Source organism: Garra rufa, chromosome 22 (genome assembly GCF_049309525.1).
Source record: "Garra rufa chromosome 22, GarRuf1.0, whole genome shotgun sequence".
Taxonomy (NCBI): Eukaryota; Metazoa; Chordata; class Actinopteri; order Cypriniformes; family Cyprinidae; genus Garra; species Garra rufa.
In genome coordinates this window covers 26,427,540-26,453,609 of record NC_133382.1, presented here as the reverse complement: position 1 = coordinate 26,453,609, position 26,070 = coordinate 26,427,540, and the positions used below count along the sequence as shown (strand labels likewise).

Below are 26,070 nucleotides of genomic sequence, written 5' to 3'. Positions count from 1 at the left end.
TGCTCCAAACCTGTATGACTTTGACTTTTATGACTTTTGTGGAACACAAAGAGAGGTGTCAGGCAGAATAACAGCCTTGGTCATCATTCAATTTCATTGTGTGGAAAACAAGATGCAACTGAAAGTGAATGACGGCTGATGCGGTCTCTTTTAATCATTTTGCACCACATCTCCTTTTGTGTTCCACAGAACAGCAAGTCTTAAAGATTTGGATTAACATGAGGGCGAGTACTTTTCATTATGAGGTGAATTATCAGTTTAAATAAATAATACTACACTGTAGAACTGTATTGCTATCAGACAGCTATCAGTTCTGATTTTATCAAACAAAGACAATGTAGAGATTTGGCAGATAACATCTAACTAACTGACTTAAAATTGGCTTGAAATGATCAAGATATGAATCTGTTCTTCCTTAACAAAACTGAATGTTGAACGACAACAAAACCAGCTGTCATTTAATTCACGAATATTATATTTTGTGTTGTAATAATACTGGCTAACGACGGATGGCTACATTTTATTTATTTATTTTAGAATGAAACAAACAGTAAATAAGCTATACCAATTATATAAATCATATAACGTATTTCTCAACGTAAAGTATTATTTTCTTAATTAATTTTAGGCAATCGTGACGCTTTGAGTGAGGTTAGCTTCAATGCTAGCTGAAGCCTAGCAAGCGAGCTACAACCGTCAAAACACTTGCAGTTTTACATTATAATTTGCATTCTTTCCTAACTGTAGGTCGTATATCATACGACAACGTTTTAGCTACCTCACTGTAACGAATGTGCATTAAAATATAGTTGTGTTAATGGTTTTCTTTGCACACAGAAACAAACCTCCGCTCCGGTCGGAAAACAGGAAGAACAGTAGAAGATGTGAACGTTGACACTACAGGAAAAAGCATTGTCTATCAAAATAAAAGTAAGCGGGTATAGAAAGGCCTTCGAGGATGTGAAAACGTTTTTGTTTGTAGCACTCATACCTTTTTAGACATTTGTTGTATTCACAGATGCTTTTACTCGAATTGAGCGATTTGAATAACGTAAGGTTGTGGACTCTTTCGTGCAGGTCTGATGCATTACGTCACTTCCCTTAAACCGCAAGGTGAAAATAAAAGTTGGCTTTAAAATTAATTCATTCGTTGATTCGTGGAAAACACGTGTAATTAAAACAATAATTACAGTTGTCCCTTATTTTTATCATTTAATTTAATATTGAAGTCATAGCGTGCACCCTCTGTGAGGATTTCGTGGGTTTTAAGCATAGGGTTTTAAGTTGGTGGGGGTTTTTTTACAGAAAAAAAAAATCAGTTGCTAGGATACGATGCAACATATACAGATGGTTTAGATCAATATTTTATAGAGCAGTTTTCAGAGACTGCCAGGGGGAGAAATGAAGCCTTTAGAGAACATTAGGGTAAACGCTATACTTTTTCAAAAGTAAATAGTCATTTTATCAATATTGTACGTTTTTGTACATTGTTTGTAATCTTTTTTAGGTTCCCCAGCCTCCAAGAGCTCGAGTGCTGTTATGGTAGGTCCCACTCTCATAATAAATCCAGTTCGAACATATTCAGACACAAACACATTAAAACTCTTGTTGATTGCATTTTTTAGGGCTGATCTGAAACACAGTGATATGGAAGAGATTGAGAAGAGCAATTCCAAACCAGAGATGGAAAGGTTTACCTTTATATTATAAACTTTGTGGCCTGAAAAAGATATATACTACCAGTCAAAAGTATTTGAACAGTAAGATTTTTTTTAAAAATAAGTCTGTTCTGCTCACCAAGCCTGCATTTATTTGATCTAAAGTACAGCAACACAGTAATATTGTGAAATATTTTCCTACAGTGCCTTGCGAAAGTATTCATACTCCTTTTTTTGGTACGTTTTGTTTTGTTGCAGCATCATGTTAAACTGCTTTAAATTACTTTTTTTTTCCACATCAATCTACATCTCATACACCATAATGACAAAGCAAAAAACAGGTTTGTAACAACTTTGCAAATTTATTAGAAATAAAAAAACTGAAAAGATCCCATTGCATAAGTATTCATACCCTTTTCTGGGACACTCGAAATTTAGCTCAGGAGCATTCATTTTGCTTCTAGATGTTACTACACTTTGAGTGGAGTTAAACTGTGGCAAATTCATTTGAATGAGTATGATTTAGAAAGGCACACACCTCTCAGAAAAGGTCTAACAGCTGAAAATGCATATCAGAGCAAAAACCAAGTCCTGAGGTCAAGATAACTGCCTGTAGAGCTCAGTGACAGACTTGCATTAAGGCAATGATCTAGGGAAGAGTTCAGAAAAAATCTGCTGCATTGAAGGTTCACAGAAGCATGTAGCCTCCATTATCCATAATGGAAGACGATTGGAGCAACTAGGACTCTAGAAAATGTCTGCCAGCCCCCATCCAAGCTGACAGAGCTTGAGAGGTGAAAAGGTGAGGCAAAGAATGGCAGATAATTGCCAAATGCAGATGTGCAAAGCTTGTCACATCATACCCAAAAAGACTTGAGGCTGTAAAGGTGCTTCATGTACTGAGTTAAGGGTATGGATACATATTCAATGTACTTATTTCAGTGTTTTATTTTTAATAAAATTGTAAAATTTGCAAATCCGTTTTTTGCTTTGTCATTATTATGGTGTATGGAGTGTAAACTGATGTGGAGAAAAACCAATTTAAAGCAGTTTAACATAATGCTGCAACAAAACGTGAAAAAATTAAGGGGTATGAATACTTTTGGAAGGCACTGTATTTAAAATAAGTTTTCTATTTGAATACATGTTGAAATGTAATTCATTCCTGTGGTTTCAAAGCTGAATTTTTAGTATCATTATTCCAGTCATCTTCAGAAATCATTCTAATATTCTGATTTGCTGCTCAAAAAACATTTATTATTATTATTATTATTATTATTATTATTATTATTATTATTATTATTATTATGTTGAAAACAGCTGAGTAAAATTTTTCAGGTTTCTTTGATGAATAGAAAGTTGAGAAGAACAGCATTTATCTGAAATCTTTTGTAACATTATAAATGTCTTTATCATCCAAGCTTTTGAATGGTATAGTGCAGGGCTATTCAATTAGATCCATTTGAGGGCCGGATTATCGAACTGGAAATTTGAAGTGGGCCAAGGGGATGGGGGCCGTCCCGATCTTTTTCTAGGGGGCCTATACAATTACACTGAAATGCATTTTCACTAAAATGAACTAATATTACCAACACCAACATCTATAAAAGGTTAAGGTGCTGTCTGTCAATCAATTAAAAAAAAAAAAATCACACTTTTTTTGTAATTAATCATGAATAATCGCATATTTATATATTTATACTGTCATAATTTCACAATGAACCTCCAAATTAAGGTAGAAACAACAAAGTATTTTTAAATATGTGTTTAATAGCATCTTTTTACCAAGTAGCCTATTATTAATGAAGTATTGATTTCAATATTGCTACTGGTGACTCTATTAAATGAATTTTCTCTCAGTTTTACATATTAATTATGTCCATTCAACATTACAGTAGAATTGAAAGCCCAACATTTAATAGGCTCTGAAATATATAACAGCTTTTAATTTAGGTGATTTTAAAACAATCTTCACATAAACTATAAATTGTATATGCATAAAATAGACAGATTATTATTGCCATATACTGGTTATAATCGATATTTTATGTTTTTAATTTTACATAAGTGTTTGTTTACCACAAAGTATATTTTGGCCATCAAGATAACATTCAAATTGGATCATAAGAGCTTTAAAGTGTTTAAAATGGTTGTGCAAAATGCTTTAAAGTCATTGAAAAGTGCTTGAATTTCTCTCTCAAAAGGTTGTACAAACCCTGAAATGAATAATGTAATAACATTCGACTTTGCTTAAGTTGGTGTGACTTCTGGTTGTCTGACATAGCCTACATCAGCGCTGTTTATAACAGAATTCTGAGCAGAATTTGAATGATTCTCACTGATCTTTCAGCAACCTTAATTCATTCTGGGCGAATTCAAACACTTTTCACTGGATCTCGCAGCACTGTGCAGTAACAGTGTCGCGAAATCAACTTTGGTTCCCGATGCTGTTCTGAGCTTGGACAAGTGTGTTTGCGGTCCGAGCTGATAAACGGTCCGCGCTGCGCAGCTCAAACGTGGCGCGCTATGGTTTCTCTTTCGCTTCGTTTGCCATTTAATGTTTCTCGTATGAAACAGAAATAGCAGCGCGTATGAGTTGAATAACGCGGTGGTCGCGCCATTGCGACCGCTCACAAAATTTAGTCGCACCGGCAGAAAAAATGCGACCATTTGGTCGCAGTCTGGAGCCCTACAAACGCTTGTCAAATCTGCCGTCTATTGATGATGTTGCGATCTCCGGTAGATTGTTGTTGTTCTTGGCTCTCTTGCTTTTCTTTTTTGGCTGGCCCGCCGCCTAGTGGACAAACTAATTAGTGCAAAAACCATTCAAGCCACCTGCTGCTCCCTCGGGCCGGACGAAGATGATTGGCGGGCCGCATTGGGCCCGCGGGCCGCCAATTGAATAGCCCTGGTATAGTGTATAAAGCCTTGTATTTCAGATAAATGCTGATCTTTGGATCTTTCTATTTATCAAAGAATCCTGAAAAAATGTACTCAACCGTTTTAAATATTGATATTAATAATGCATGTTTCTTAAGCAGCAAATCAGCATATTAGAATGATTTTTGAAGGATCGTGTGACACTGAAGACTGGAGTAAAAGTAACAGTTAAAATATATTTAAATAGAAAACAGTTATTTTAAATAATAAAAATATTTCGGTTTGGCTGTACTTTGGATCAAATAAATGCAGGCTTGGTGAGCAGAAGAGACTTCTTTAAAAAGATTACAAATCTTACTGTTAAAATACTTTTGACTGGTAGTGTATAATGAATTAGTATAAATGCCTAAGCTAGACCAAAGCTCATTTCTTAAATCCGTTACACCCTTTTATAGAGATGCATCACAAGCACATTAGTTTACAGAAATGAAAATGTGTTTCATAACAGGAATGACCCTAATAGTAACTGATTCATGTTTAGGACATTGCAGGTATTAGATGAATGTGTATTGTCTGTTTTCCTTTCAGGATTTTGTGCCGTGCATTATTGGCCTCTGATGTGGCTCAACCAAAACAGAGAGTACTACTTGAGTTGTACACAAATCTTGTGTGGTTCTGCAAAGAGCAAGATTTTAACAGGGAACAAACGTCAGTTCTCATCTCCATTTTCAAAAACGTGCACCAGTTTAACACAGGTGGTGTGTTCACAGTACCCATTGAGAGTTAACTGTATTGTTATGATTTTGTACAAGAAGATATAAACATCCTTTCTTGTCAACTTTTCAGAAACACCCCTCAATAACACAGATCAGTGTTTTACCTACTGCAGTGAACTTCTGCTTTGCCATTCAGTTAGGGTATGTACATATACTACTGTTCAAATGCTTGGTTCAGTAAAATTTTGTTTGCAAGAAATTAATACTTTCTATTTGGCATGGATGCATTTTGATCAAAAGTGACAGTAAATACATTTACACTACCAGTCAAAAGTTTTGTAATGTTTTTAAACTAGTCTTTTCTGCTTACCAAGCCTGCATAATAAATGCTTCTTGGGCACCAAATCAACATATTTAAATAATTTCTGAAAGATTATGTGACACTGAAGACTGAAGTAAAATTTAGTTTTGCCTTCATATGAATAAATAACATTTTACAATGATTAAAATTAAAAAGTTATTTTAAATTGTAATAATATTTCACAATATTGCTATTTTTACTGGACTTTTGAAGCATACACATCTTTCAAAAACCACACATAACAAACATTTTTGTGCTCAATCCTCTTTTGTTCTTTCCCCCCATCATACACAGAGACCTCCTTTCAGTATTGACCTTTTCAGCTCGGAGCAAGTGACACAAATTTTGTTCTATTTCATCAACACATATATGAGACATTATTTTTTATACAAATACATTTTTACCCCAGAGGTATGTATGAGGCTGTGAATTTACATTTAACACCTTGCAGAGTCTGCAAAATAGTAATTATTTTACTAAAATAAGAGCCAAAAATAACATGAATTTTATATGATCCCTCTTATTTTGATAAAATAATTAACATTTTGCAGATTCTGAAAGGTGTATGTAAACTTTTGACCTGTAAGTACGAATTTTTAATTTATGTTAACAGGAAAATAAATGATGACCTTTATGACCTCTTTCTCTTTCATGGTAAAGGTACAGCTGGATATATCTTTGTCATATATTGGAATACCTGAGGACACAGATATAGACAAAACTGCCCAATCTGGTAAAGTAAAGCACACCTGATAAAATAAAATACACCTATAGCATATAACTGAGGACTAAAAGCATATACGCTCAATTGTTGTTTAAAGAAAGTGTTGCAGATGGCAAAAGAGAAACTGAGAGGGAGACAGAAACGGATGGAGAAGTTCAACAAAGTGCTGCACTGGAAATAAAGACTACAGAGACAGACAGTCTCGAACAAGGTACTAATATATCACAGTTTATCAACAGGTTTAATTACATTTAAAGTAAATATGACAACTCCAAAAACAAACTAGCAAGGCATTAGCTCGAAAATATATTTTTGTTAGTACAAATCAATGAATAAGTTCATCCACTAATTATTATAAATGAAAAATGTATAATTTAATTTTTATTTATAATTTGTTATTAAAACCTTTAACAAAATATAATTAAATTATAAAAATAAAAAAGCTAAATTTCAATGAAGTGAAAACACAAAAACATTTATTTTTTAATTTAGAATTTATTTGAGTAATTTAGAAAACCTGTAGACAAGTGAAAGTTTTTTAAAACAGTGATTACATATTATTGATGCCAAACTGCACGCTCTAATTTATAATACTACATACAACAAATAAAATAAAAACATGTTTTTATGTTTATATTATGCTTTTCCCCCCCCAAAAGAGTCTTCTCCAAATTCTGAGCTTAGGACCATTGTTCAACAGGAAGTGAGGGATGAAGTGATGCGTTTGACTGCTCAGCTACAACGACGGCTCCAGGACAGTGCTGATCAGCTAAATAATGCCATTAGTAAACTGGAGACCAACATTCAAGTTAAGAAGTAAGAAAATAGGTCCCACTTCTTTAGTTTTGGAAACCACTCATTTAAAAAGCAAAAAAACACACAAAAAACAGTAATTATATATATTAATCATATATGTTTACCTGTTTAGAATTAGTACAGTACCTTGATGATAAATGTATAATGTCTAATCTACAATAAAAACAAAAAAGTGGTCAAACATATTTAAGAGGATGAAATGAAAAAGCACGTACACACAATTTTGGAAAGATTTTAAAACAACTCTCAGTAGGGTTACACAACTGTAATGCTGTTTTTCAAGTATGTTATCCTTTGTATTAAAAGTCCACGTTGTTATATGTTCCCTGTCCATCTATGGTTTAGTCTTCAACAATCTGGAATTGTTTTTGAAGCATAAGAATGATAATAAATTCAAATAGTATCTGCTTTGTGTCAAAGACTACAGAGCTTGAATTGAAGATTAGCTCTGGTAATTTTTAACTTTATCTCTTCATATCAAGTTGATCCATATAATAAGTAATATCAGATGATACCACTAATAAGAATGTGATAAAACTACATTTTAAAACCGTAAATGCACAGTGAGTGGTTAAAATGTGGTCACATGGGATGCTGTTAAAATCAGAAAGCACCATCCATCTTTAAAGTTCAGCTATAAATAGATGTGTTTTGTGCGCCTTATGGATAGGCAGGTTATAGTCCCTATCTATAGTCCCTAAAACAAACAAACAAACAAAAAGGACAAAAACAATAAAACTGTAAATGGACAGAGGAGAGATATCTTTAGAAACAAAAATATGACCTTTAGTTGTCAAGGTCTTCAAGGCCCAGTAGAATGATCTTAGCTGTGTTCTGGAATAGAGCAGCTCGGTTCTGTTGCTCTCCTTTCTTGACCCAGTGTCCATATATGCGGAAAGCACAGCCGTCGATCAGCTTGCGCACACCGCGGATGGAATAAGGGTCTCTTGCTAGGAGCTCCTTTGTTAATGGTCTGGCTCGGTAGTAGCGGCACTGCATTCGTATACAAGCTAACACAGTCAAGATCAGGGCCTGAAAATGCAAAGAACCATTTTGAATTACAGCTTTTACAACTGTTGTCTAAAAAAAGAAAGCTTTTTTTATATTTATAGTTGAAGTCAAAAGTTTACATACACCTTGTACGTTAATTATTTTAGCTAAATAAGAGGAATCATACCAAATGACATTTTTATTTAGTATTGACCTGAATAAGATATTTCACATAAAAGACATTTATAGCCCACAAGACAAAATAATAGTTGAATTTATAAAAATGTTTACAAACACTTAATTCATAATACTGTGTTCTTACCTCAATGTTCTACGTTTTTTGTATTTTTTTTTTTAGTGATAGTTGTTAATGAGTTCCTTGTTTGTCCTGGGATAGAAAAATTCTTTGGTTTTTCAGCATTTTGTATGTATTTGAACCCTTTCCAACAATGACTGTATGATTTTGAGAGCCATCTTTTTACACCAAGGACAACTGAGGGACTCGTATGCAACTAATACTGAAGATTCAAACGCTCTCTGATGCTCCAGAAGGAACACAATTAAGAGCCGGGGTTGAAAATTTTTGAATTTGAAGATCAGGGTAAATTTAACTTATTTTGTCTTCTGGGAAACATGTAAGTATCTTCTGTAGCTTCTGAAGGGTAGTACTAAATGAAAAAAGATGATATTTAAGCAAAATAAGAAAAATTTACACATCTTAATTCTGTTCAAAAATGTACACCCCTGGCTCTTATTCCATTGTGTTTCCTTCTGGAGCATCAGTGTTTGAACCTTCTGTAATAGTTGCAATATGAGTTCGTCAGTTGTCCTCAGTGTGAAAAGATGGATCTCAAAATCATACAGTCATTGTTGGAAACAGTTCAAATACACAAAAATGCTAAAAAACCAAAGAATTAGTGGGACCTGATAGATTTTTCTGAAGAACAGCAGGCAGTTTAATTGTTCAGGACAAACAAGGGACTCATGAACAACTATCACTAAACAAAAAAACAGCTTTGGATCATTCAGGTAACAACACAGTATTAAGTTTCAAGTGTATGTAAACTTTTGAATGGGGTCATATTTATAAATTCAACTATTATTTTCTCTTGTGCACTATATGTAAATGTATTTTATGTGAAATATCTGATTAAAGTCAGTACTAAATAAAAAATAACATGCATTTTGTATGATCCCTCTTATTCTGGTAAAATAATTAACATTTTGCAGATTTTGCAAGCTGTATGTAAACTTTTGACTTCAACTGTATATCTTTTTTTAAAGTAATTTAGAAGTCAAGTGGAAAAAGTCTCTAAATACACTACTGTTGAAAAGTTTAAAAAAATAAATTAATATTTTTATTCAGCAAGGATGCTTTAATTTGTTCAAAAGTGACATTAAAAACATTTATAATGTTGCAAAAGGTTTATATTTCAAACAAATGCTGTCCTTTTTTAATTTTCTTTCATCAAAGTATCCTGAAAACAATGTGACATTTTTCACATAAATAAGATTTTCAACATTGATAATAAAAAAAAAGGCTTCATGAGCATAAAGATGGCTGCTGAAAATGTAACTTTGCCATTATGGGAATAAATTACATTTTAAAATATTAAAATAGAAAATAGTTATTTTAAATTGTGATGACATTTCACAATATTACTGTTTTAACTGTAATTTTCAAATGCAGTCTTGGTGAGCATAAGAGACTCATTTCAAAAACATAAAAAAACAACACCAAACTTTTGAATGAACTATTTATAAACTAAACTTTTGAAAACACACAAACAAACACACACCTTAAATGTTTTCCTGGGGCTGAAGAGCCGCACATCCTCCTTTTGGTACTGACGGAAGAAAGGATGAGCTAAAGCTTGTTCAGCCGTGAGGCGAAGTGTGGGTTCCACCACTAACAGCCTTGAGATCTAGGGCAATTATAAGGGAATGGTACCATTATATAGTTACATTTCTCAATACTAGCAGTTTGCTCGTATGTTAAGAAAATCTCACCAAGTCTTTGACAGTGTCAGACCGGTCATCCCACTCTGGAGAACTAAACTGGTACCGGCCTTCCATGATCATTCTCAGCATAAGCATCTGTTTACGATGCCAGAATGGTGGAGACCCAGCAAGAAGCGTGAACATGATCACACCACAAGCCCACCTGTGGGAGAACATGGAGCAAAGGATGAACCAACTGCAGTACAATGCTTTTGTGACCCAAAGAAAGGTTTAAATATGACATATCATCAAAATCTAACTTTTTCCATTTTTAAGTGCTATAATCGTACCAACCCATAAAAACGTGAAAAAGGACAACCCAGTAACTTTGTTTTGATAAGCCTTTTTCTGCAAGCATGCGAAAAAAACGAGCGTGTCAGATTTCGCTCCATCTGTGACGTAGGAAGGGGATTTTAAAATAATATTACCTGCCCTTAATCTGCACGTTTCCACCCACAAAGCCACTAATTCGTTTTCGCAAGTGACACCGGCACTGGCAAAAGTTTAAGCAAAGCATGTTAACTGTTCTGTATTTAGCTGCGCAGACGAGCACAGCACACTATTTAGAGTCCCAGCCTCAGAGGAGACAAGAGAGCAGCGGATTTATTGATTTATTTACTGTATATCACTCTGCTGCCACACAAATATAATATAAACATGCAATTTCGTTCCCAGCTGTTTACCTTCACAGACATAACCAACTGCTTTTGTAACTCGGGTGTGATTTTTAAACTTAAACTTGTGTGTTTTTGAGTTTAAGTGCAATATGACATAAAAGAGAACTTAGTTTAAAGGGATCATTGGATGCCCAAGTTCATATGATTCTTTAGGGTCTATATGAAAAGTCTATAATATACTTTGGCTAAAAATTCTCAACAGTAGTTTAAAAAAAACACCCTTTTACCATGTCAAAATCAGCTCTGCAAAAAAAAACAAAAAAAAAAAACAACTTTTTTATCAACCTTTTATTTCAAGGTCCCTTTAAATGCAAATGAGCTCTGTTCGCCCCGCCCTTTTCTGCCTGGTATGATGGGTCGTAATGTTTATTTAGCCGCATATAGTGGTAAAACTTGCCAACAAGCACATTATTAAGAAAGGCCATTTCCAAAGATGCATAAAAAACCTTTATACTCACTTCTGCTGTGGGTGAAGCTGCATCTGGAATGATTCACACGAGCATAGAGGCATATGTCGATCGGGATCAGCGCTTTCCTTTCGAAACTGAAAGTAACGTTAATCCTCTGCGTCTTCAGCGGCTCAGATGTCGGAAGTAAATGACTACTGCCATGTTCATTATTACATCCAAAAACAGAACACCTCAATTGCTTAATCTGAGACATTCTCTTCTTCTCCTGGACCTGAGTCGATCAGAGTCAGACTGTTTTAGCTCGGTGAGGGCGGGTCCAAGGTAAGGTGCTCATGTCAATCTACTATTGTGGGAGCAGCCTCTCTCGGTGTGCCGTCACAGCTGAGAATGACCTGATTTTGCCATTTTATTATTACTGATGAGAACATAGACAGTGGCAGCTTTAACAGGCTGCATTCAGCCGCAGCGCCTCTAGCATGCACACGTACAAGCTCAGAATTGATTCAGAATCAAAATTTTTTCTCCCACCCCTATTTAAAACGCATGATTTCAGACCGATAGACATGATAATCAAAACCAAACATTTGTTTTTGGGCAGAATATCTGAAGCAGGATCTGTAAAGGCACAGGTCAATTCTTGAAAAGGGGCATAGAGCAGCAGCTCATTTGCATTCAAAGAGACATGCATGAAAACAGTGTGTTTCTGCTTCCACTCAAAATAGGCATTTTCAAAATTATATAATAAATGATCTGTGAGGTATTTTGAGCTAAAAATTCAAAGACACATTCTGGGGACACCTAAGACTTATATTACATATTTACTTATTTACTCACAGATCAACTTCTTTCCCATATCCCTCATGTGTCTCATCCATGGAGCACTTTAGAATCTCTGGTGCCAAATATCCTGGTGTTCCACACAACTCTAAAAAAAATTAAAAAAAAGGAAATTGACAAAGACCAGTGTAAAATCACTCTACACTGTTCAATTAGAAAAATCTGTTTTGATTTGCTGCTGTGGAAGGACAGGATTGATTTTCCCACCTCTTAGTTTTTCATCAGGCCCCAGCTGGACTGAAAAGCCAAAGTCAGAAAGTTTGATGTGTCCCTGGTTGTCTAGCAGAACATTTTCAGGTTTGAGGTCACGATGTACAATATTTAGAGAATGCAAATACTGAACAGCCTCCAGAAGAGCACGCATCATACTCCTAAAAGCAAGAAGGGTTTTGCAGGAAATATTTAAGGTATAATTAAGGTATGAGAAGGACATTTTGCTACCAAAGAAACTTGAAGCAAGATCTAAGAATAAATTGAAAACTCACCTGGTTTCCTTTTCACTGAGAGTGACTTTTTCAGTCAAGTAATCAAATAGTTCTCCTCTTCTCATGCTGTACAAAAAGTTATATACACTACTGTTCAAACGTTATTTGGTCAAAAATACAGTAAAAATATTAAATATTACAAAAGGTTCAAACGATCCCTGATGCTTCAGAAGGAAACAATGCATTAAGAGCCAGGGGTGAAAAGTTTTTGAATTTGCAGATCAGGGTAAATTTAACTTATTTTGTCTTCTGGAAAACATGTAAGTATCTTCTGTAGCTTCTGAAGGCAGTACTAAATGAAAAAATATATATATTAAGGCAAAATAAGAAAACAAGTACACATCTTCATTCTGTTCAGGTTTACACCCCTGGCTCCTTCTGAAGCATCAGTGAGTGTTTGAACCTTGAGTAATAGTTGCATATGAGTCCCTCAGTTGTCCTCAGTGTGAAAAAATGGATCTCAAAATCATACAGTCAGTTGGAAAGGGTTCAAACAAACAAAACTGCTGAAAACCATAGAATCTGTGGGACCTGATTTTTTTTTTTTTTTTGAAGAACAGCAGGCATTTTAAGCATGAAAATCTATCACTAAAAAAAACAACATAGTATGAAGAATCATACTTTTGAACAGGGTAATTTTTATAAATTCAGCTATTATTTTCTCTTGTGAACTATATGTAAATGTCTTTATGCAAAATATCTTATTCAGGTCAGTACTAAAAAAATAACATGCATTTTGTATATTCTAGCATAATATTTTGCAGAATCTGCAAGGTGTATGTAAACTTTTGACTACAACTGTATTTGATATACAAATCTTTTGTAACATTTATTTGTTTTTACTGTCACTTTTGATCATTTTAATGCATCCTTGCTGAATGAAATTATTAATTTCATTAAAAAAAACCTTACTGACCCCAAACTTTTCAAAGATAGCGTATAATAATATAACAATATAATATATACTTACAGGTCAAACACCAAAAATATGAAGGTTGTTGACTCATAAGAATCAATAAGTGTGACTGAAAAAGGAGCACAGATTAAGTCAGTTACTACTTAGAAAGGTTTGAACTGATGTTCAAACATTAGCAATACAATTCAGACTCACTAATAGACGGGTGGCCCTTCACCACAGTGAGCACATGGATCTCCTTCAGTGTGGAGCTCTTCACCTCTTCTAACTGCTGTTCTGTCATTTTCTCTGCGGTGATCTCAATGATCTTCACCGCAAACTCCTGCCCCGTGTGTTTGTGTACACATCTCCGCACCACACTGCTCACACCTCTGCACATGGGGACAGTTCAGTTACAAAACATCTCAATAAATGACAAATCAAACACAATGAATAAAACAAATGCTCACCTGCCAATCACCTCTTTGGGATCATACTTCTGATAAAACTCTTTCGCGCCGACCCAGTCAGGCAGCTCATCTCCAAGAATGATATCGCGAGTCATACTGATAACCTGAACCAGACACATTTATTTACTTTGAGTTTAAAAGTGAAAAGAAAGTATGCATGCTTGCTTCTTGTGTATTGCCTAATCAATCAATCAGTCAGTCACGATTGTGCTATTATATTCAAAACCTCTAATGCACAATTTCCACTATATTGTACAGATCTTTAAAAGCTATTTTCTGGCCATTTAGGGTATGATATTACGTCTAAACCACTGCAGCTGTTTACCTGAGCCCCATAATTCTACATCAATGCTCCCTTTTAATTCAGCATGGTCAATGATAAGTAGTTAAGCACACTTTTCTTTTTTTTTTTGTAGTTTATTCCTTTGGGATTTTCCATCAAGATCTACTGTGACTAATAAAATATTTATTAAGCAATATTTTTATTATATACACTAGTCAAGGTTTTTTAGAAGTCTCTTCTGCTTACCAAGCCTGCATTTATTAGATCCAAAATGCAGTCAAATCAGTAATAATTTGCAATATTTTTACTATTTAAAATAACTGCTTTCTTTTTGAATGTATTTTAAAATGTAATTTATTCCTGTGATCAAAGCTAAATTTTCATCATCCTTACTTCAGTCTTCAGTGTCACATGATCCTTCAGAAATCATTGTAATATGCTCATTTGCTTTCAAGAAACATTTATTATTATTATTATTATTATTATTGTTATTGTTAACAACAACAGTACTTTTTCTTTAGGATTCTTTGATGAATAGAAAGATCCAAAGATCAGCATTTATCTGAAATAAAAAGCTTTTGTAAAATATTTTAGTATTTAGCAAGGGTGATTTCAATTGATCAAAAGTGATGCTAAAGACATGTATAATGTTACAAAAAAAATAATTCAGATAAATGCTGTTCTTCAAAACGTTATATTCATCAAAGAAACCTGAAAGAATTCTACTCAGCTGTTCACATATTAATAATAATAAGTGTTTTTTAAGCAGCAAATCAGAATTAATAGAATGATTTCTGAAGGATCATGTGGCTGCAGTAATGATGCCAAAAATGCAGCTTTAAAATCACAGGAATAAATTACATTTTGAAATATATTCAAATGAAAAACAGTTACTTTAAATAGTAAAAATATTTTAAAATTTTACTGTGTTTACTGTTTTTCTGTGTACTTCGGATCAAATATATGCAGGCTTGGTGAGCAGAGGAGACTAATTTTAAGAATAAATTTTGACTGGGTATGTATAGAAGTAAAATGACTTATAAATATATAATGTTACAGGTTTTTTTTACAAAAACACAAGTAAAAAAAATAATAAAATTTAGTTTCACAAAAATATTGAAGTTAACAATATTGTGCACGCCTTGTTGGAATCTCTACTGTCTATATTTTGTGACATTCGAGCAAAATCGACATGCTGTAAACTGCACGTACACAATAAGGACATGTGGTCTACGTGCATTTGTGGTGGGGGGTTGTGTATGTTTGTTGTGACAGGAGGGTTCAGGTACTGATACAATTTGCAATATTTTCTATTCAGAGAGGTCGTAATTTATTACGGCATGATATTTTACATGTTCGTAATAAATGTTGTAAGCTAGTTGCTATAACGGGCATATTCTTAAGTTAACTGACATAAGCTTCTTTAGGTGCCATTTGTTTACATTACAACTTTAAAAACATGGTGGCTAACTTACAGTGGACAAAATGTGTACCCCTCTCAAAATACATTATTATTATTATTATTATTAAAACGTAAATATTTTGAATTCAATTTTTGTTCTGCAAAAAGAAACCGTTAATTTTAATTATTTGTTTTATTTAATAATCCATGCATTAAAAGGTTAAGCGACACGCTTGCATACTAATGAGCGTAATGCCAACATTACATCACATGAAATAAAAGCACACAGTAGCAATAACCGAAAACAAACAGTCTAACTGTTCTTAGAAATGAGTTGTTCCGACCAATGACCTCGTATGCTGTCTTGTCCCAACCCAGAAAAGGCGAAAGTGTACTCACAACCACTTCCACAAAATCAGCCAAAGTGCACAGTCATCTGACGCCTCAGTGTTTTCAACTGTCCGGCTGAAAACATAAATGTGAAGCTACTGACAATACTGCCATATCCCTGTTGAAAACTTTTATAGAGCTCCTGGGGACTGTCAACACTACCCTCAACGATTCGCACTTCTCTGCTTTGTAAAGGACAGCTGCTATACTGTCTTTATTCATCACTGCCACCTATAGGATGGAGCGGTACCGGCACAACATATTTCTTGAGGTAATGTTTTTTTTTCTGGTTTTACCAAATTAATAGTTTACCGAAAAACACACTGCTGTCATTAATTACTCAACCATATGTCGTTCAAAACCTTCGTTCATCCTCAGAACATAAATTAAAATATTTTTTTATAAAATCTGAGAGCTATCTGACCCTGAATAGACAGCCCTGTTGAAAAAAACAGCATATGCTGGTTAGGTATGTTTTGGTGCTGGGTGCTGGTTTTAGCTGGTTTATGCTGGTCCTTTGCTGGTTTATGCTGGTCCTTTGCTGGTTTATGCTGGTCCTTAGCTGGTTTATGCTGGTCCTTTGCTGGTTTATGCTGGTTTATGCTGGTCCTTTGCTGGTTTATGCTGGTCCTTAGCTGGTTTATGCTGGTCCTTTGCTGGTTTATGCTGGTCCTTTGCAGGTTTATGCTGGTCCTTTGCTGGTCCTTTGCTGGTTTATGCTGGTCATTTGCTGGTCCTTTGCTGGTTTATGCTGGTCCTTTGCAGGTTTATGCTGGTCCTTTGCAGGTTTATGCTGGTCCTTTGCTGGTCCTTTGCTGGTTTATGCTGGTCCTTTGCTGGTTTATGCTGGTCATTTGCTGGTCCTTTGCAGGTTTATGCTGGTCATTTGCTGGTCCTTTGCTGGTTTATGCTGGTCCTTTGCTGGTTTATGCTGGTCCTTTGCTGGTCCTTTGCTGGTCCTTTGCTGGTTTATGCTGGTCATTTGCTGGTCCTTTGCTGGTTTATGCTGGTCCTTTGCAGGTTTATGCTGGTCATTTGCTGGTCCTTAGCTGGTTTATGCTGGTCCTTTGCTGGTTTATGCTGGTTTATGCTGGTCCTTTGCTGGTTTATGCTGGTCCTTAGCTGGTTTATGCTGGTCCTTTGCTGGTTTATGCTGGTCCTTTGCAGGTTTATGCTGGTCCTTTGCTGGTTTATGCTGGTCCTTTGCTGGTCCTTTGCTGGTTTATGCTGGTCATTTGCTGGTCCTTTGCTGGTTTATGCTGGTCCTTTGCAGGTTTATGCTGGTCCTTTGCAGGTTTATGCTGGTCCTTTGCTGGTTTATGCTGGTCCTTTGCTGGTTTATGCTGGTCATTTGCTGGTCCTTTGCTGGTTTATGCTGGTCCTTTGCAGGTTTATGCTGGTCATTTGCTGGTCCTTTGCTGGTTTATGCTGGTCCTTTGCTGGTTTATGCTGGTCCTTTGCTGGTCCTTTGCTGGTCCTTTGCTGGTTTATGCTGGTCATTTGCTGGTCCTTTGCTGGTTTATGCTGGTCCTTTGCTGGTTTATGCTGGTCCTTTGCTGGTCCTTTGCAGGTTTATGCTGGTCCTTTGCTGGTCCTTTGCTGGTTTATGCTGGTCCTTTGCTGGTTTATGCTGGTCCTTTGCTGGTCCTTTGCTGGTCCTTTGCTGGTTTATGCTGGTCATTTGCTGGTCCTTTGCTGGTTTATGCTGGTCCTTTGCAGGTTTATGCTGGTCATTTGCTGGTCCTTTGCTGGTTTATGCTGGTCCTTTGCTGGTTTATGCTGGTCCTTTGCAGGTTTATGCTGGTCCTTTGCTGGTTTATGCTGGTCATTTGCTGGTCCTTTGCTGGTTTATGCTGGTCCTTTGCTGGTTTATGCTGGTACTTAACTGGTTTATGCTGGTCCTTTGCTGGTTTATGTTGGTTTTTTGGTGGTTTATGCTGGTCTTTTGGTGGTTTATGCTGGTCCTTTAGTGGTTTATGCTGGTACTTAGCTGGTTTATGCTGGTCCTTTGCTGGTTTATGCTGGTCCTTTGCTGGTTTATGTTGGTCCTTTGGTGGTTTATGCTGGTACTTAGCTGGTTTATGCTGGTCCTTTGCTGGTTTATGTTGGTCCTTTGGTGGTTTATGCTGGTACTTAGCTGGTTTATGCTGGTCCTTTGCTGGTTTATGCTGGTACTTAGCTGGTTTATGCTGGTCCTTTGCTGGTTTATGCTGGTACTTAGCTGGTTTATGCTGGTCCTTTGCTGGTTTATGCTGGTCCTTTGGTGGTTTATGCTGGTACTTAGCTGGTTTATGCTGGTCCTTTGCTGGTTTATGCTGGTACTTAGCTGGTTTATGCTGGTCCTTTGCTGGTTTATGTTGGTCCTTTGGTGGTTTATGCTGGTACTTAGCTGGTTTATGCTGGTCCTTTGCTGGTTTATGCTGGTACTTAGCTGGTTTATGCTGGTCCTTTGCTGGTTTATGTTGGTCCTTTGGTGGTTTATGCTGGTACTTAGCTGGTTTATGCTGGTCCTTTGCTGGTTTATGCTGGTCCTTTGCTGGTTTATGCTGGTCCTTAGCTGGTTTATGCTGGTCCTTTGCTGGTTTATGCTGGTCCTTTGCAGGTTTATGCTGGTCCTTTGCTGGTTTATGCTGGTCATTTGCTGGTCCTTTGCTGGTTTATGCTGGTCCTTTGCTGGTCCTTTGCTGGTTATTTGCTGGTCCTTTGCTGGTTTATGCTGGTCCTTTGCAGGTTTATGCTGGTCCTTTGCTGGTTTATGCTGGTCCTTTGCTGGTTTATGCTGGTCATTTGCTGGTCCTTTGCTGGTTTATGCTGGTCCTTTGCTGGTTTATGCTGGTACTTAACTGGTTTATGCTGGTCCTTTGCTGGTTTATGTTGGTCTTTTGGTGGTTTATGCTGGTCTTTTGGTGGTTTATGCTGGTCCTTTAGTGGTTTATGCTGGTACTTAGCTGGTTTATGCTGGTCCTTTGCTGGTTTATGCTGGTCCTTTGCTGGTTTATGTTGGTCCTTTGGTGGTTTATGCTGGTACTTAGCTGGTTTATGCTGGTCCTTTGCTGGTTTATGCTGGTCCTTTGCTGGTTTATGTTGGTCCTTTGGTGGTTTATGCTGGTACTTAGCTGGTTTATGCTGGTCCTTTGCTGGTTTATGCTGGTCCTTTGCTGGTTTATGCTGGTCCTTTGCTGGTTTACGCTGGTCCTTTGCTGGTTTACGCTGGTCCTTTGCTGGTTTATGCTGGTCCTTTGGTGGTTTATGCTGGTACTTAGCTGGTTTATGCTGGTCCTTTGCTGGTTTATGCTGGTCCTTTGCTGGTTTACGCTGGTCCTTTGCTGGTTTACGCTGGTCCTTTGCTGGTTTATGCTGGTCCTTTGCTGGTTTATGTTGGTCCTTTGCTGGTCCTTTGCTGGTTTATGCTGGTCCTTAGCTGGTTTATGCTGGTCATTTGCTGGTCCTTTGCTGGTTTATGCTGGTCCTTTGCAGGTTTATGCTGGTCCTTTGCTGGTTTATGCTGGTACTTAACTGGTTTATGCTGGTCCTTTGCTGGTTTATGTTGGTCTTTTGGTGGTTTATGCTGGTCCTTTGGTGGTTTATGCTGGTACTTAACTGGTTTATGCTGGTCCTTTGCTGGTTTATGTTGGTCTTTTGGTGGTTTATGTTGGTCCTTTGGTGGTTTATGCTGGTACTTAGCAGGTTTATGCTGGTCCTTTGCTGGTTTATGCTGGTCCTTTGCTGGTTTATGTTGGTCCTTTGGTGGTTTATGCTGGTACTTAGCTGGTTTATGCTGGTCCTTTGCTGGTTTATGTTGGTCCTTTGGTGGTTTATGCTGGTACTTAGCTGGTTTATGCTGGTCCTTTGCTGGTTTATGCTGGTCCTTTGCTGATTTATGCTGGTCCTTTGCTGGTTTATGTTGGTCCTTTGGTGGTTTATGCTGGTACTTAGCAGGTTTATGCTGGTCCTTTGCTGGTTTATGCTGGTCCTTTGCTGGTTTATGTTGGTCCTTTGGTGGTTTATGCTGGTACTTAGCTGGTTTATGCTGGTCCTTTGCTGGTTTATGTTGGTCCTTTGGTGGTTTATGCTGGTACTTAGCTGGTTTATGCTGGTCCTTTGCTGGTTTATGCTGGTCCTTTGCTGGTTTATGCTGGTCCTTAGCTGGTTTATGCTGGTCCTTTGCTGGTTTATGCTGGTCCTTTGCAGGTTTATGCTGGTCCTTTGCTGGTTTATGCTGGTCATTTGCTGGTCCTTTGCTGGTTTATGCTGGTCCTTTGCTGGTCCTTTGCTGGTTATTTGCTGGTCCTTTGCTGGTTTATGCTGGTCCTTTGCAGGTTTATGCTGGTCCTTTGCTGGTTTATGCTGGTCCTTTGCTGGTTTATGCTGGTCATTTGCTGGTCCTTTGCTGGTTTATGCTGGTCCTTTGCTGGTTTATGCTGGTACTTAACTGGTTTATGCTGGTCCTTTGCTGGTTTATGTTGGTCTTTTGGTGGTTTATGCTGGTCTTTTGGTGGTTTATGCTGGTCCTTTAGTGGTTTATGCTGGTACTTAGCTGGTTTATGCTGGTCCTTTGCTGGTTTATGCTGGTCCTTTGCTGGTTTATGTTGGTCCTTTGGTGGTTTATGCTGGTACTTAGCTGGTTTATGCTGGTCCTTTGCTGGTTTATGCTGGTCCTTTGCTGGTTTATGTTGGTCCTTTGGTGGTTTATGCTGGTACTTAGCTGGTTTATGCTGGTCCTTTGCTGGTTTATGCTGGTCCTTTGCTGGTTTATGCTGGTCCTTTGCTGGTTTACGCTGGTCCTTTGCTGGTTTACGCTGGTCCTTTGCTGGTTTATGCTGGTCCTTTGGTGGTTTATGCTGGTACTTAGCTGGTTTATGCTGGTCCTTTGCTGGTTTATGCTGGTCCTTTGCTGGTTTATGCTGGTCCTTTGCTGGTTTACGCTGGTCCTTTGCTGGTTTACGCTGGTCCTTTGCTGGTTTATGCTGGTCCTTTGCTGGTTTATGTTGGTCCTTTGCTGGTCCTTTGCTGGTTTATGCTGGTCCTTAGCTGGTTTATGCTGGTCATTTGCTGGTCCTTTGCTGGTTTATGCTGGTCCTTTGCAGGTTTATGCTGGTCCTTTGCTGGTTTATGCTGGTACTTAACTGGTTTATGCTGGTCCTTTGCTGGTTTATGTTGGTCTTTTGGTGGTTTATGCTGGTCCTTTGGTGGTTTATGCTGGTACTTAGCTGGTTTATGCTGGTCCTTTGCTGGTTTATGCTGGTCCTTTGCTGGTTTATGTTGGTCCTTTGGTGGTTTATGCTGGTACTTAGCTGGTTTATGCTGGTCCTTTGCTGGTTTATGTTGGTCCTTTGGTGGTTTATGCTGGTCCTTTAGTGGTTTATGCTGGTACTTAGCTGGTTTATGCTGGTCCTTTGCTGGTTTATGCTGGTCCTTTGCTGGTTTATGTTGGTCCTTTGGTGGTTTATGCTGGTACTTAGCTGGTTTATGCTGGTCCTTTGCTGGTTTATGTTGGTCCTTTGGTGGTTTATGCTGGTACTTAGCTGGTTTATGCTGGTCCTTTGCTGGTTTATGCTGGTACTTAGCTGGTTTATGCTGGTCCTTTGCTGGTTTATGTTGGTCCTTTGGTGGTTTATGCTGGTACTTAGCTGGTTTATGCTGGTCCTTTGCTGGTTTATGCTGGTACTTAGCTGGTTTATGCTGGTCCTTTGCTGGTTTATGTTGGTCCTTTGGTGGTTTATGCTGGTACTTAGCTGGTTTATGCTGGTCCTTTGCTGGTTTATGCTGGTCCTTTGCTGGTTTATGCTGGTCCTTAGCTGGTTTATGCTGGTCCTTTGCTGGTTTATGCTGGTCCTTTGCAGGTTTATGCTGGTCCTTTGCTGGTTTATGCTGGTCATTTGCTGGTCCTTTGCTGGTTTATGCTGGTCCTTTGCTGGTCCTTTGCTGGTTATTTGCTGGTCCTTTGCTGGTTTATGCTGGTCCTTTGCAGGTTTATGCTGGTCCTTTGCTGGTTTATGCTGGTCCTTTGCTGGTTTATGCTGGTCATTTGCTGGTCCTTTGCTGGTTTATGCTGGTCCTTTGCTGGTTTATGCTGGTACTTAACTGGTTTATGCTGGTCCTTTGCTGGTTTATGTTGGTCTTTTGGTGGTTTATGCTGGTCTTTTGGTGGTTTATGCTGGTCCTTTAGTGGTTTATGCTGGTACTTAGCTGGTTTATGCTGGTCCTTTGCTGGTTTATGCTGGTCCTTTGCTGGTTTATGTTGGTCCTTTGGTGGTTTATGCTGGTACTTAGCTGGTTTATGCTGGTCCTTTGCTGGTTTATGCTGGTCCTTTGCTGGTTTATGTTGGTCCTTTGGTGGTTTATGCTGGTACTTAGCTGGTTTATGCTGGTCCTTTGCTGGTTTATGCTGGTCCTTTGCTGGTTTACGCTGGTCCTTTGCTGGTTTACGCTGGTCCTTTGCTGGTTTACGCTGGTCCTTTGCTGGTTTATGCTGGTCCTTTGGTGGTTTATGCTGGTACTTAGCTGGTTTATGCTGGTCCTTTGCTGGTTTATGCTGGTCCTTTGCTGGTTTACGCTGGTCCTTTGCTGGTTTACGCTGGTCCTTTGCTGGTTTATGCTGGTCCTTTGCTGGTTTATGTTGGTCCTTTGCTGGTCCTTTGCTGGTTTATGCTGGTCCTTAGCTGGTTTATGCTGGTCATTTGCTGGTCCTTTGCTGGTTTATGCTGGTCCTTTGCAGGTTTATGCTGGTCCTTTGCTGGTTTATGCTGGTACTTAACTGGTTTATGCTGGTCCTTTGCTGGTTTATGTTGGTCTTTTGGTGGTTTATGCTGGTCCTTTGGTGGTTTATGCTGGTACTTAACTGGTTTATGCTGGTCCTTTGCTGGTTTATGTTGGTCTTTTGGTGGTTTATGTTGGTCCTTTGGTGGTTTATGCTGGTACTTAGCAGGTTTATGCTGGTCCTTTGCTGGTTTATGCTGGTCCTTTGCTGGTTTATGTTGGTCCTTTGGTGGTTTATGCTGGTACTTAGCTGGTTTATGCTGGTCCTTTGCTGGTTTATGTTGGTCCTTTGGTGGTTTATGCTGGTACTTAGCTGGTTTATGCTGGTCCTTTGCTGGTTTATGCTGGTCCTTTGCTGATTTATGCTGGTCCTTTGCTGGTTTATGTTGGTCCTTTGGTGGTTTATGCTGGTACTTAGCAGGTTTATGCTGGTCCTTTGCTGGTTTATGCTGGTACTTAGCAGGTTTATGCTGGTCCTTTGCTGGTTTATGCTGGTCCTTTGCTGGTTTATGTTGGTCCTTTGGTGGTTTATGCTGGTACTTAGCTGGTTTATGCTGGTCCTTTGCTGGTTTATGTTGGTCCTTTGGTGGTTTATGCTGGTACTTAGCTGGTTTATGCTGGTCCTTTGCTGGTTTATGCTGGTCCTTTGCTGGTTTATGCTGGTCCTTAGCTGGTTTATGCTGGTCCTTTGCTGGTTTATGCTGGTCCTTTGCAGGTTTATGCTGGTCCTTTGCTGGTTTATGCTGGTCATTTGCTGGTCCTTTGCTGGTTTATGCTGGTCCTTTGCTGGTCCTTTGCTGGTTATTTGCTGGTCCTTTGCTGGTTTATGCTGGTCCTTTGCAGGTTTATGCTGGTCCTTTGCTGGTTTATGCTGGTCCTTTGCTGGTTTATGCTGGTCATTTGCTGGTCCTTTGCTGGTTTATGCTGGTCCTTTGCTGGTTTATGCTGGTACTTAACTGGTTTATGCTGGTCCTTTGCTGGTTTATGTTGGTCTTTTGGTGGTTTATGCTGGTCTTTTGGTGGTTTATGCTGGTCCTTTAGTGGTTTATGCTGGTACTTAGCTGGTTTATGCTGGTCCTTTGCTGGTTTATGCTGGTCCTTTGCTGGTTTATGTTGGTCCTTTGGTGGTTTATGCTGGTACTTAGCTGGTTTATGCTGGTCCTTTGCTGGTTTATGCTGGTCCTTTGCTGGTTTATGTTGGTCCTTTGGTGGTTTATGCTGGTACTTAGCTGGTTTATGCTGGTCCTTTGCTGGTTTATGCTGGTCCTTTGCTGGTTTATGCTGGTCCTTTGCTGGTTTACGCTGGTCCTTTGCTGGTTTACGCTGGTCCTTTGCTGGTTTATGCTGGTCCTTTGGTGGTTTATGCTGGTACTTAGCTGGTTTATGCTGGTCCTTTGCTGGTTTATGCTGGTCCTTTGCTGGTTTATGCTGGTCCTTTGCTGGTTTACGCTGGTCCTTTGCTGGTTTACGCTGGTCCTTTGCTGGTTTATGCTGGTCCTTTGCTGGTTTATGTTGGTCCTTTGCTGGTCCTTTGCTGGTTTATGCTGGTCCTTAGCTGGTTTATGCTGGTCATTTGCTGGTCCTTTGCTGGTTTATGCTGGTCCTTTGCAGGTTTATGCTGGTCCTTTGCTGGTTTATGCTGGTACTTAACTGGTTTATGCTGGTCCTTTGCTGGTTTATGTTGGTCTTTTGGTGGTTTATGCTGGTCCTTTGGTGGTTTATGCTGGTACTTAGCTGGTTTATGCTGGTCCTTTGCTGGTTTATGCTGGTCCTTTGCTGGTTTATGTTGGTCCTTTGGTGGTTTATGCTGGTACTTAGCTGGTTTATGCTGGTCCTTTGCTGGTTTATGTTGGTCCTTTGGTGGTTTATGCTGGTACTTAGCTGGTTTATGCTGGTCCTTTGCTGGTTTATGCTGGTCCTTTGCTGGTTTATGCTGGTCCTTTGCTGGTTTATGTTGGTCCTTTGGTGGTTTATGCTGGTACTTAGCTGGTTTATGCTGGTCCTTTGCTGGTTTATGCTGGTCCTTTGCTGGTTTATGCTGGTACTTAGCTGGTTTATGCTGGTCCTTTGCTGGTTTATGCTGGTCCTTTGCTGGTTTATGCTGGTCCTTTGCTGGTTTATGCTGGTCCTTTGCTGGTTTATGCTGGTCCTTTGCTGGTCCTTTGCTGGTTTATGCTGGTCCTTAGCTGGTTTATGCTGGTCATTTGCTGGTCCTTTGCTGGTTTATGCTGGGAAATATATTAATAAAATAATCAATAAATTAAATATGAACTATTTAAATTTAATAATAAGCAGTAATATATAAATAGGGCCAATCAAAGTGCTAAATCCATTTTCTGATGGGATGGACAGGTTGAATCCTTGTTTCTAAGGGTGTGCTTTCCATTCTCTCATTGGTTGTTCTGTCACTATGCTGACATGACCGTTGTTTCCATGGGCACCAAACTTACTTCAATGAGCTTGAAACAGCCTACATAATATTGTCTCTTTATAGTTTGCCAATAAAAACATTTGATTATATATTTATTTTTTAATTATGATTTACAATTCAGTTTGAATTTCCAAATTGCAGCTTCAAAGGGCTCTAAACGATCACAGCCGAGGAAAGAAGGGTCTTATCTAGCAAACAGATTGGTTATTTTTTTTAATTACAATTTATATACTTTTTAACCTTAAATGATCATCTTGTCTAGCTCTACTCTGTGTAGAGATTAAAAAGTATATAAATTGTAAATGTTTTTAGAAAATGCCCAATTGTTTCGCTAAATAAGACCCTTCTTCCTCGGCTGGGATCATTAAGAGCCCTTTGAAGCTGAATTTAAACTGCATTTTGTAAGTTCAAATTCGGGGGCACCATAGAAGTCCATTACATGTAAAGAATTCCTAAAAGGTTTTTTCTCAAAAAACATGAAAAAAGAAAGACATGAATATCTTGGATGACAAGGGGGTGAGTACATTATCTGAAATTTTTGTTCTGAAAGTGAGTTTAAGTAAGGATTATGTTCCATAAAGATATTTTGTAAATTTCATACCATCAATATATCAAAAGTTAATTTTTGATTAGCAATATGCATTGCTAAGAACTTCATTTGGACAAATTTAAAGGCAATTTTCTCAATATTTAGATTTTTTTGCACCCTCAGATTCCAGATGTTCAAATAGTTGTATCTCAGCCAAATGTTGTCTTATCCTAACAAACCATACATCAATGGAAAGCTTAATTTTAAAAAAAGTTCCTTATGACTGGTTTTGTGGACCAGAGTCACATTTGTTTATTTGCCACTTATTACCTCTACAAATGCAACACATAAGCTAA

General features: G+C 37.9%; 2 protein-coding genes across 2 annotated transcripts; one reads left to right on the top strand and one right to left on the bottom strand.

Moving 5' to 3' along the window:
* The first annotated feature begins 1,329 nt into the window (after positions 1-1,329).
* On the top strand, positions 1,330-7,558 carry cfap119 (cilia and flagella associated protein 119). Its single transcript, XM_073828106.1, has 9 exons — positions 1,330-1,425; positions 1,508-1,542; positions 1,626-1,691; positions 5,127-5,293; positions 5,385-5,455; positions 5,910-6,026; positions 6,276-6,348; positions 6,437-6,550; positions 6,999-7,558. The coding sequence occupies exons 1-9, from the start codon at positions 1,402-1,404 to the stop codon at positions 7,157-7,159; spliced, it is 828 nt and encodes a 275-aa protein (XP_073684207.1). The 5' UTR covers positions 1,330-1,401; the 3' UTR covers positions 7,160-7,558.
* phkg2 (phosphorylase kinase, gamma 2 (testis)) lies at positions 7,203-16,178 on the bottom strand. The gene is made up of 10 exons (XM_073828105.1): positions 16,005-16,178; positions 13,921-14,024; positions 13,667-13,842; positions 13,526-13,580; positions 12,556-12,621; positions 12,278-12,441; positions 12,068-12,158; positions 10,156-10,309; positions 9,945-10,070; positions 7,203-8,187 (listed from the first exon to the last, which is right to left on the bottom strand). Exons 2-10 carry the CDS (start codon positions 14,013-14,015, stop codon positions 7,942-7,944), a joined length of 1,173 nt encoding a protein of 390 aa, XP_073684206.1. The 5' UTR covers positions 14,016-14,024; positions 16,005-16,178; the 3' UTR covers positions 7,203-7,941.
* Positions 16,179-26,070: the final 9,892 nt, after the last annotated feature.